The sequence below is a fragment of the Apodemus sylvaticus genome, chromosome 15 (assembly GCF_947179515.1).
Source record: "Apodemus sylvaticus chromosome 15, mApoSyl1.1, whole genome shotgun sequence".
NCBI classification, from domain to species: domain Eukaryota; kingdom Metazoa; phylum Chordata; class Mammalia; order Rodentia; family Muridae; genus Apodemus; species Apodemus sylvaticus.
Window position 1 is genome coordinate 19474098 of NC_067486.1, and position 12344 is coordinate 19486441.

At 37.4% G+C, this 12344-nt stretch overlaps 1 protein-coding gene across 1 annotated transcript in view; it reads left to right on the forward strand.

Moving 5' to 3' along the window:
• Tmprss15 (transmembrane serine protease 15) overlaps positions 1-12344 on the forward strand; it is a 123419-nt gene that overhangs the window by 51765 nt on the left and 59310 nt on the right. The window contains exons 13-14 of the mRNA XM_052158804.1: positions 10243-10348; positions 10661-10811. Of these exons, the coding sequence (XP_052014764.1) occupies positions 10243-10348; positions 10661-10811 (257 nt within the window). The remainder of the gene's footprint in view (positions 1-10242; positions 10349-10660; positions 10812-12344) is intronic.

Consider the following 12344-nt stretch of genomic DNA (forward strand, 5'->3'; position numbering starts at 1 on the left):
AGGTCTTCTATGAAGGTCTGATAGAATTCTGCACTGAAGCCATCTGGTCCCGTACTTTTTTTGGTTAGGAGACTTTCTACGACCCTTTTTATTTCTTCAGGTGTTATGGGACTGTTTAGATGATCTATTTGATCCTGATTTAGTTTTGGTGTAGGATATCTGTCTAGGAAACAGTCCATTTCCTCCAGATTCTCCAGTTGTGTTGAGTATAGGCTATTGTAGTAGGATCTAATGATTTTTTGAGTTTCCTCCGTTTCTGTTGTTATATCTCCCTTTTCATTTATAAGTTTGTTAATCTGGATACTTTCTCTGTGTCCTTTGGTTAGTCTGGCTAAGGGTTTATCTATCTTGTTGATTTTCTCAAAGAACCAGCTCCTGGTTTTGTTGATTTTTTGTATGGTTCTCTTTGTTCCTACTTGATTGATTTCGGCCCTGAGTTTGATGATTTCCTGCCTTCTACTCCTCCTGGGTGAAATAGCTTCTTTTTGTTCCAGGGCTTTCAGGTGTGTCATTGAGCTGTTAGTGTATGCTCTCTCCATTTTCTTTTTGGAGACACTCAGGGCTATGAGTTTTCCTCTTAGCACTGCTTTCATTGTGTCCCATAGATTTGGGTATGTTGTGTCTTCATTTTCATTATGTTCTAAAAAGTCTTTAATTTCTTTCTTTATTTCTTCCTTGACGAAGGTATCATTGAGTAGAATATTGTTCAGTTTCCACATGTATGTGGGTTTTCTGTTGTTTTTGTTGCTATTGAAGACCACTTTTACTCCATAGTGATCTGATAGAAGGCATGGGATTAGTTCGATCTTCTTATATTTGTTGAGGTCTGTCTTGTGACCAATTATATGGTCGATTTTGGAGAAGGTACCATGAGGTGCTGAGAAAATGGTATATTCTTTTGCTTTAGGATAGAATGTTCTATATATATATATATATCTGCTAAATCTAATTGGTCCAAAACTTCAATTAGTTTCATTGTGTCCCTGTTTAGTTTCTGTTTTCCTGATTGGTCCATTGAGGAAAGTGCAGTGTTGAAGTCACCCACAATTATTGTGTTAGGTGCAATGTGTGCTTTGAGTTTTAATAAAGTTTCTTTTATGAATGAGGGTGCCCTTGCATTTGGAGCATAGATGTTCAGGATTGAGAGTTTTTCTTGTATTTTTCCTTTGACCAGCAAGAAGTGTCCCTCAGGGTCTCTTTGGGTTGAAAGTCAATTTTATCTGATATTAAAATGGCTACTCCAGCTTGTTTCCTGAGACCATTTGCTTGTAAAATTGTCTTCCAGCCTTTTACTCTAAGGTAGTGTTTGTCTTTGACCCTGAGGTGTGTTTCCTGTATGCAGCAAAATGTAGGGTCCTGTTTAAGTATCCAGTCAGTTAGTCTATGTCTTTTTATTGGGGCATTGAGTCCATTGATGTTAAGAGATATTAAGGAATAGTGATTGTTACTTCCTGTCATTTTTGACGTTATTTTTTAAATTTGATTGGTTACCTTCTTTTGGGTTTGATGAAAGGTTACTATCTTGCTTTTTCCAGAGTGAAGTTTCCCTCCTTGTATTGGTGTTTTCCTCCTATTATCCTTTGTAGGACTGGGTTTGTGGATAGATTTTGGGTAAACTTGGTTTTGTCATGGAATATCTTAGTTTCTCCATCTATGGTGATTGAGAGTTTTGCTGGATATAGTAGTTTTGGCTGGCATTTGTGTTCTCTTAGAGTCTGCATGAGATCTGCCCAAGATCTTCTAGCCTTCATAGTCTCAGGTGAAAAGTCTGCTGTGATTCTGATAGGTCTTCCTTTATATGTTACTTAACCTTTTTCTATTACTGCCTTTAATATTCTTTCTTTGTTTAGTACATTTGGTGTTTTGATTATTATGTGACAGGAAGTATTTCTGTTCTGGTCCAGTCTGTTTGGAGTTCTGTAGGCTTCTTGTATATTCATGGGCATCTCTCTCTCTTTAGGTTAGGGACATTTTCTTCCATAATTTTATTGAAGATATTTGCTGGCCCTTCAAGTTGTAAATCTTCACTCTCATCTATGCATATAATCCTTAGGTTTGGTCTTCTCATTGTGTCCTGGATTTCCTGGATATTTTGGGTTACAAGCTTTTGCATTTTGCATTTTCTTTAACTGTTGAGTCCATGGTTTCTATGGTATCTTCAGCATCTGAGATTCTTTCTTCTATCTCTTGTATTCTGTTGTTGATATTTGCATCTATGTCCCCTGATTTCTTCCCAAGGCTTTCTATCTCCAAAGTTGTCTCCCTTTGAGTTGTTTCTACTTCTGATTTTAGATCCTGGATAGTTTTGCTTAGCTCCTTCACTTGCTTGTTTGTGCTTTCCTGTAATTCTTTAATAGATTTTTGTGTTTCCTCTTTCATGACCTCGGCCTGTTGACCAAAGTTCTCCTGTATTTCTTTAAGTGTTTTTTGTGTTTCCTCCTTATTGGCTTTTGTATTCTCCTGAATTTCTTTCAATGATTTTTGTGTTTCCCTTGCGAGGGCTTCTAACTTTTGATCCATTTTCTCTTGAATTTCTTTAAGTATGTCTTTCATGTGTTCCTGTACCAGCATCATGACCAGTGATTTTAAATCCAAGTCTTGTTTTACTGGTGTGATGGGGTATCCAGGACATGCTGTTAAAGGAGAATTGGGTTCAGATGTTGCCATATTGCCTTGATTTCTGTTAGTGATGTTGCTGCAATTGCCTTTTGCCATCTAGTTCTCACTGGTGTTAGTTGGTCTTGTCAATGCTGGACTCAACAGTGCAAGCTGCCCCTTCCCAGGTGGCTTCTGGTGCACAGCTTACCTCCTGCACTCTATGGAGACCTAGTGCTGTGGCCCAGGCTGTTCAGATCCCAAAGCAGATACCTGAAGGCTCCTGCCGGGGCCCGCTGGATTCCCCAGGGCACACTGACTTCTCCCAGCCAGCCTCCCGGAAGCCCCTCTTGCCTCGTGCAGGACTTGGAGATGTGGGGTTGCTGCCCAGGCTGATCTGGGTACGGAAGCAGAGAGATCTGAGTGCTTCAGCCAGAGGCCTCAGTACTGGAGCCTAAGCTCTGTGCCACAGGAGCAAGCTGTGCGCTCCCAGGCTGCCTCTAGGTGCTCACCAGGACTCTCAAACTTCCTGGAGACCAAGTGCTGTGGCCCAGGCTCTTCAGATCCCAAAGCAGGCACTTGAAGGCTCCTGCTGGGGCCCGCTGGATCTATATATTCTTTTAATCATTTTTAAACCCCTAAGTCCTGTAGAAGATACTTATAGTTCATCTATGGATTAAAATACACACACACACACACACACACACACACACACACACACACACACTGGTTTTATAGATCACAAATTCTATTAAAATTAGAAAAATAAGCAGTTTATATACAGAGTAATTTTGGTACACTAAATGTGCATGAAGAACCTAGGAAAATATAAAGCTTTGAAAGTAGAAATGAGAAAGATATTATTCATTAAAACAAGGCAATCACTATAGATGCCATTGAAGAAGTGACATGAAAAACTTCTAAGGGATCACAAGGAGCCAGCCCTACATATACTAGACAAAAGGAGCAAAGACAGACAGCTAAGAGAACAGAAGGTAACTTTGGCCCCTTTGAGGAAAAGCCATTAGGCCCACCAAGCAGAAGTGCAGTAATATAAACATGAAGCCAATCTGACAATGCCTCCTCTGTGGTGGTGGCTTACATGGTGAGGATTAGAAGGAACTGGCTTAAAGTGCAGCTCAGAGCAGGAAACTCTCTCATGGTAAACCACAGGATTAGCATAGTTTCTAACAAGGTAAAACAGTGGAAGAGATACTAGCACTGGGGTACCCACGGACCCAGAGAAGGGATCACAGGACATGAATCAGAGGGCAGATGTCATGAGAAGTAAGATTCTGAATGAAAACAATAGCAGTTACAATTAGTAATTACTAGCTAATAGTCGCAAACAGCTTTGAATTGAAAATGAAATATTATATATAATTCTAGACATATATTTATATATACATATATATATGTGTGTGTGTATGTGTATGCTGTGCATAATAGCTACTTCCAAAAGCCCAATGATATTTAATATTGAAAATGATGTATGAGTGATTGTATATAATTAGTCCAGAATAAATTGTTTCCAAGACCCTGATCCCATATAGAAGACTAACCATTAGATTGATAATCACCTTATCATTCTAAAAATATACCCAAATAGTTATATTAGAGGATCACCTTTTATTTCTTCTTATGTAAAAAAAAAAAATCTAATAAAGTCCCTACCACACTTAACCAAGAGGAGTTAGATGAAAGTCAGGAAACCATTAGAACCTATTGACTATGACAGATATGTTATGGAGTTCAAGCCTTTGATGTAAAATTCTCGTTTTTTCACTTTTGTGTCATTATTATAGAGATAAAATAATTCTGTTGCTATTTCAAAGAGCCTAAGTCCATTACAGGAGGAAAAAAATGTTTTTGGCTTGCTAACGGATTAATAACTAAAGAAATGAGATGAAACTTGACAAAAGTGTAGCCGGATGAATGTAGGATAAAGATTTTAAATAGTTGGGGGGGGGGGAATTGTAGTCTCGGGAGAAAGTTATGTTGCAGGACTTATAAAAATGAGACAAGATCGAGCAGGTCAGAACACACCGGTGGCAGTGGATAGTGAGGGTGGAGGTGAGCCTTAATAGGTCTCAGTAGCTCTCAAAGCTGTGATTTCATAATCTACCAGTCATTCACCCCCCGGGGTATTTTTCTTCCAACTGGCTTTTTTTTCTTTATGTGACAGAGCTTCGTGCCTCTGAAATGAAGGAGAATTAAATGTCTCCTGCAGGTCTTCTGATCCACATAGGCTTCTTTTGTTCTTAACCTTCCCTTTAACTGCGGAGCAAGCGCTAAATGGGACAGATCAACTTTGAATTAGCATCACTTTAGGGAAGAACATCCACGTTGTTTAACTTTCTCCAGATCTTCTAAAGAACGCCCTCTTGTGGGAGCCACAGCCCCTCAATCTTTGCCCTGTCATTTCTCAGGGTCACTTTGTACCCCTTAAAAGTAAAGAGAATTGGGACATGGTGGCGAGGGCGCAGGGCAGTGTTTTGGCATGCTGGGGTGGGGGTGGCTATTTGCTCAGAACATTGAGGACAAATGAGGTTAGCAGAATAAAAAGAGTACACAAAGGGGTCACTATAGGGCTAGCTAGTCTTTGGTTCCTTTTCCCCTCTTTTCAACAACATTGCAATTGTTTCCAGTGCTTGGATGGGTAGCACTGAGTAGACCTGAAGTCATTAAAATTAAGACCATGATGTCTTAGCTAAGGTTAAATTTCATTACTGGCTGTGTTGTTTATGTAAATTACCTTTCTTCCCTATCTTGATTTCTTCCTTTAGAAAGCAAGATTGATGATTATAAGATTTAGATATTTAAGATATATAATCATTCAATTCCTGTATTCTACAAAGGTCAGGAAAATGCCTGACAGGACTGTCAAATATTGCTAACATTATTTTCTTTTATGGCGTGAAAGAAGAAAAGATGTAACAGTATTTCATGATTGTATTCTACGTTGCTGTTTGTGAGAAAAACAGCTTTCTTTTTGGCTGATATATATACATACACTTCTTTTAATTATTTCATTTCAACTTAGCAAATGAATATACCTCTTAGTGTAATTTATATCCTTTTAATGTAATTTTCTTCCCATTTGTTTTGTTTTTATTGTTGTATTAAATTCTAGAAAATTTTGAAAACTTTATAGTATTTTTTTAAAAAAACTGGATTTAGACCAGTCTTTATATTAAAACTCTTAGTAGCATTTATCTAGTAGATTCAGTTATCTTATATACACACTAAGGCATAGGAAGCCGCTCAAGTTGGCCTATGTTCTTTTTTGAAGGAGACTGATAATTTTCTAGAATCCAGAATCGCCTACCCAGGCTCCACTGTGGACATTAGAATCAATGTATGCCCAGAATTTACAGCTTTCCTTGGGGTGTTGATGGGAGAGTGTTTGAACTCAGTTCCTGGAGAGACAAACAGAAAAAGCAAAAGAAGGGAGTTATAAGAAAAAAAATTTAATAGCTCGAATAAAAAGTTCACCGTGTGCTTGAATTAGCCAACTTTATTCAGTTTTCTGACTGTCAGGTTGCTTTCAAGGGATTTAAAATGCATTTCAAGAAAGTTAAAAAAAATTTTAAAAATTATCATTTAATAGTGGCAACTTCATCCAGTTACACAAAATATCTAGTGAGTCATTCCTTCTTTGTAGGACTCTAATAAATGTGAAAGCAAGTCTAATTGGTGAAACAAGGATAGATTAAACAGCATTCACCAATACCAAACAGAAAACACAAATGTAAACAGGACACTACTCATTTCCCCACGTTCATCGAATGTGGCAAGGAGGTAATGCAGGCCTACAGAGGTAGCTTCTTAGAGACAGTGTTTACCAGGCAAAAATGAGGTCCTGAGCTAGATTCCCCCAGCACCTTGGTAGAAAGCCTTAGCAGACAATTGTAGTCCCATAAAACGTTGGGAGAGAAGAGAAACTGGAGGATTCCTTGGGCGACCTCAGACAGGATAGCCAAATCACAAAGCCTTGCCTGGTGAAAGCCCCTGCATCAAAAATTATGTAAGCGCTCCAAAAGCTTGACACTAAGGTCATCCCTTGACCTACAGAAAGACATTCACTTGTGCATAAACAGGTGAACCTGCACAAACATTAACTCAAACATGCATGCACATAGGCACGAATATGTATAAAAATGTAAATAAATTCAGCCATTAGAAACAATGAATTCATGAAATTCTTAGGCAAATGGATGGAGCTGGAGAACATCATACTAAGTGAGGTAACCCAGTCTCAAAAGATCAATCATGGTATGCACTCACTAATAGGTGGATATTAGCTTGGAAAACTGGAATATGCAAAACATAATCCACACTTCAAATGAGGTACAAGAAGAACAGAGGAGTGGCCCCTAGTTCTGGAAAGACCCAGTGTAGCAGTATAAGACAAAACCAGAACAGGTGGGAAGGGATGGGTGGGAGAACAGAGGGAGGGAAGGGGGCTTATGTGACTTTCGGGGAGTGGGGAACCAGAAAAGGGGAAATCATTTGAAATGGAAATAAAAAATATATCGAATAAAATTAAAAAAATAATTATAGAGATAAAAAAAGGTCTATTTCACTTATGTAAAAGGGGAATGAGCAGCCCACCATACAAAATAACATCAGAGGGGGAAATATATCTTTGAGAATTCAAGTGCTGTGGTCACTGGTATCAAGGAGGCTTTCTTAAGGAACTTAGTCAAATTTTCTGTGAATAAAAGTCTATTATTTTAAGATTAGTATTATAAGGCATAGTAGTTGAAAGAAGGAGACTATGCCCAGAAAACTGCAGAGGATCTAAAATGTCCTCAAATTTGAATGTACTTGGAAATACACAGATAATCAGAACTTAAGGAACTGATTTGCATTTACTAGATAACTCATTATGACTAGGGCTAGAAGTTAAGGCTGCCTTAGCAAAGTGGCCTCAACGGCATGAGTTAGGATTTGTTTAGATAGAAGAGCTGGCATAAAGAACTGATCAGGTTACATCTCAGGAAGCATCATTAGGCATTGCTATAGTAATTTTGCTCTTACAGAATTCCTGATTTATAGAACCATTTAAAGGAAGGAACATTTGAAAGTTCCTACTGCAACAGTGTTCTGATTAGCTTATATGCTGCTTTGACAAGACATTGATTAAAACAACTTCAAAAGGAAAGGGTCTTATTTGCTGTACTGCTCACAGTCCATCATCAACGGAAGGCAAGTCAGGAACACCAGGAAGGAACCCAGAGGCAAGAACCGCTGTAGAGACCACAGAGGAGGGCAGCTTGCTAGAGTGTTTCCTCTGTCTTGCTCAGCTCAGCTCTTCTTATACAGCCCTACTCAAGTGCCCAGAGATAGCACCACCCACAATGGGATGGACCTTTCTAGATCGATTAGCAATTAAGAAAACACTTTCTCAGAGGTGCTCATGAGCCAACCTGATGGTGGCGATTGCTCAGCTGACATTCTCTCCTCTCAGGTATCTATTTCTGTCGAAATCAAAAAGCTTAACCAGCACAAATGGTATGACTTAGCATCATTATCCACAGTGCTGGGGTTTCTTTCCCCACCTGATGATATACTGCAGTTAAAATAGTGTCTGTCTGATGAATATAAGCAGCTGGATGTACTGCTAATTTAGAGTTCATCCCATGAAGGCACAAAGTTACGTTTATAGCGTATGCAACTTTCAGAAGGCAGGAAAAGTATGGTCAATTGTTAGAAGACTTAAGAAAGACGACATAATGTCCTAGAAATTTTTTTAAATGTATCTTATCCCAGAGACAAAAGGTAGCAAATGGTTATGGATAAGACATTAATCCTCTAGATTAGAAAATCTCTTTAGGCTAGAAAAAAATCTAATCAAGTTAAAGTGAAATGTATTCCCTTTGAGTATTTCTATCGCATCCTGTTTGTGTGATCAATATCAAAATGTCATAGATAATGTTAAAGAATAATTGGCTGAGTAGATTAAATTGAATATAAATTACGTACTCTACTTTTATAATTTCATAGGGAATTTATTTTTATCTTTTATTAGCTGAATAATTTATCTAACTTAGGTAATAATTTAGTAATAGTATATTATTTTATATATAACAATATCTTAGCTGCAAAATGACATTAATTTATTTGTATAAAATATAAAGGGTACTATGATTTCCATAATTAATGGACATAATAGGACATAATAATGTTCTATGTGGACAGGAAGTCATGTGTTGATTGTATGATCAGTTGTAAACCTATTACCATTAGATGTGGTACTAATGGACTTAAGGTATTTCGAATTATACTTAGTAGACTGTTGTGATATGTGAACATGTCTGAACAGAAAGAGAAACATGATTTGTGCTTCTCTCATATAACTACCCAGTAACTAGAACTATTTCTGAGCAGTTAGACCTAGTAGTCTAACTAGAGAAATAAGAATTTCTTTCGTAGCACAACCTAAACATGTAAAACCAAGATGAATTTTAAATGAATTAGGATATGGACAGTTAGTGATCACATGCAGTGACTTCTGCTGATCTGAAGCTGATCCCTTACATAGCTTTGATTGAGTGAGCATAGACACAAATAAAATATCCATAAAATAGCATGACATATATAAAACTGTGAGTAAGCTAGTACTACCCTAACCTATTAAACACATTTATTTCATCTTACATTTTGTAATATGAATTCAATGTATGTGCACAGATTGCATCTGTAAAGTCATTTGACCACAATTTCACCTTGGTAGAACCCTCATTTATTCTGAATAATTTCTGCCTCATTAATCTAAATATGTTTATAAACAGCTCTACTTCTATTTTTCTTCTTCTTCTTACTCTGCATATTACAAATGAGTTAGCTTGCATTTTATATACAACATTGCCTATACTTTTCTGTTGAAAGACATAGAAAAGAAGACATTTATCACAAGCATTTCATACAATAATGAAATTTGAGCATTTCATAAAATAATGCACAGCAATCACATTCTGTTAGGCCAATATTTCATTTGCTTTTATCATGGTTTGCTGCGTGATTCCTACTTCTGTTTTAATATATGAGTAGCAAACTAAGAATGAAGTCAATTCCCCAAAGAGAATGTTCAAGATATCATCCCCTAATCATACTTCACACACTTGGGATGGCTCAAATCACCGGCTGAAATAATGAATTCTAGACCAGAAAGCATTTATGCAGTGTTTTGTGCTATTTCAAAAAATTTTATGTGGATTAGCATGCTGCCTGCTCCTCTGTGATCTGATTAGCTATCAAAGAAACACAGAAATATGAAATCCTTATAAAACCCAGTAACCTTATGTAAAGATATGCGGTGTAGTCAATGGGATATAAAATTATTGTTCCTTCAATGCTTAGCCCTGTCATCAAACGTCCTTAAGCAATTGTGTATCCTAAGAGTCAACAAATCAGAATATCAAAATAAAGTCAGCCATAGTCTGATTACCTGTCAAGGTGTGAATTCATCAAGATGTACAGAAAATTAGAATTAATAGTGGAAGTCCAGAGTTGAGTGGTAGAGCCAACCATTCTGGACGCAAGTCTAGTATCTCATCCAGTGTGTAAAAACACATGACCTAATGCTTCATTTTAAATGTTTATGTCCTTTAAACAAGTAACAGTTCTTGTTTGTCTTTACAGGATTTTACATTTCTACACCAACTGAACAAGGATGGAAAAGCGAAAGAGTGGGCCTTTCAAGCCTCCCTTTAGACCTCACATCAGAGCCTGTCTGCCTTCGCTTCTGGTATGTTTCCAGACAGTCCCTGAGCTTTTGGTAGGAAATATTTAAATTCTTTCTTTGTAAATGGGTAGGTAGCAATGCTTTTGCTAGGTCAGCAGGCTCAGATTTCACTAAGATTTTGGCTAAAGTATCAGTTAATGCATATTTTTTTTTAATTGATAGAAGAGCGAAGTGTTAGTAGAACACAAACCCTCTGCCCGATAAACACCTAAAGAAAACAAGGATATTTTAAATACGAGAAAAGATGTAAAAAGAACTGGATAAATGCAGTCAATATGTTAGAAATCTAAACATCTTTGCTTATTTCCAAACCAGGTATTACATGTGCTGCGAAAATGTCTACAACTTGAGCATTCATATCAGCAGTGCTGAAACCACAGACAAGATAGTTTTTCAAAGGAAAGGAAACTATGGGAGGAACTGGAATTATGGTCAAGTCACATTAAGTGAAACAGGAGAATTTAAGGTTGGGAGAAATACTTAGTAATTGCCGTTCGTATTTTTGTGTTTGTGTAATCGTGTGAGTATACTTTACAATGAAATGTTAAAGTATTTTGTGGAGTAAAGGTAGTAACTTTCTCCCCTTTTCTAATCTACCTTATTTATTCTTTTAAGAGACTTCACTTATTCCCTTTTCACTTTTGTGGAATGATTTGCATTGTTAACATTCCACTTAATGGTGGTCCCTGAAATCCATAGGAAAAGAGGCAACTCAAGTCCTTCTAGCAAGTGCTCTTCTATGCTGCCTTACAGGGGCCTCAAACAGTTCACAAACTCCACCTAGTTCAACTCTACTCACTCTAGATAATTATCTTTTCCTGATAGGACATACGTGCCCATAAATATCCACCAAACTGACCCTACCCTGACTTAATCTCTGTGAATTTTCTTAAGAAGGAAACTCTATGAGCCGTATCATTGGGACGTCTCCGATCATTTATTCTGCATTAAGTTGAATTAATTTTTCCAGATAAGAATTTAATGTCTTCATTTCCTGAGGGTTGTCGCAATTAAAATATAGAATCTGGTAGCCTATTACTTTGACTAAATTAACAGGGTTTTAATTGAGTAATTTGAAACAAGTTAGCATCACTTTCAGGGGATGTGTGTTTGAACAAGACAATGTTATCACCAGAGACATAGATTCTCCCCTATGACACAGAGCAGTGGTTGTCAACCGTCTTAATGCAGCTGTTCTTTCCTCATGGTGTGGTGACCTTCATCATAAACTTATTCTGTTGCTACTTCATAGCTGTCATTTTCCTACTGCTATGAATCTTTATGTAACTATCTAATATGCAGGAGAGCAAATATGTGATCCTTGTGAAAAGGTCATTTGACCCCCAAAGAAGTTGTGATCCGCCAGTTAAAAAACCACCGACAGATTATGGGAGCCAAAATCGGTGACACTAGTCTGTATTTTTCATCATATTTTCCCTTATTTTTTTTTATTCTAGTCTTCTTTGTGAACTTCTTTGATTTTGTTTGTTCTCTGATAATTCAAATAAAGAAGACAGAATATCAAACTGAAAAAAAAAAAGATGAATGAAATGAGGAGATCAATATGTCTGCAGGTCATCCTGGACATTGAAGTTCCTTTCTAAACTTCTAAGGATCCAATATTTTTGAACTTAGCTCCCCAAGCAGAAAGACATTGCCTCATCTCACATGCACAGTAATGATTATTTATTCATGATTTAGTTCCCGTGGTTTAGTTAACTGCAGTCCTAAAGCATCAAATGGGAAACTTTTTTTTATTAGATATATTCTTTATTTTGTTGTCCCCTTTCCTGGGTTCTTCCCTCCTGGCTGAAAAACCCCTAACCCATCCCCATCCCCCTACTCACTAATCCACCCACTCCTGGCTACCCTGTCCTGGCATTCCCCTATACTGGGACATAGAGACTTCTCACAGGTCTTTCCTCACTTTGATGTCTAATAAGGCATCCTCTACTACATATGCAGCTAGAGCCATGGGTCCCTCCATGTGGTCCTCTTT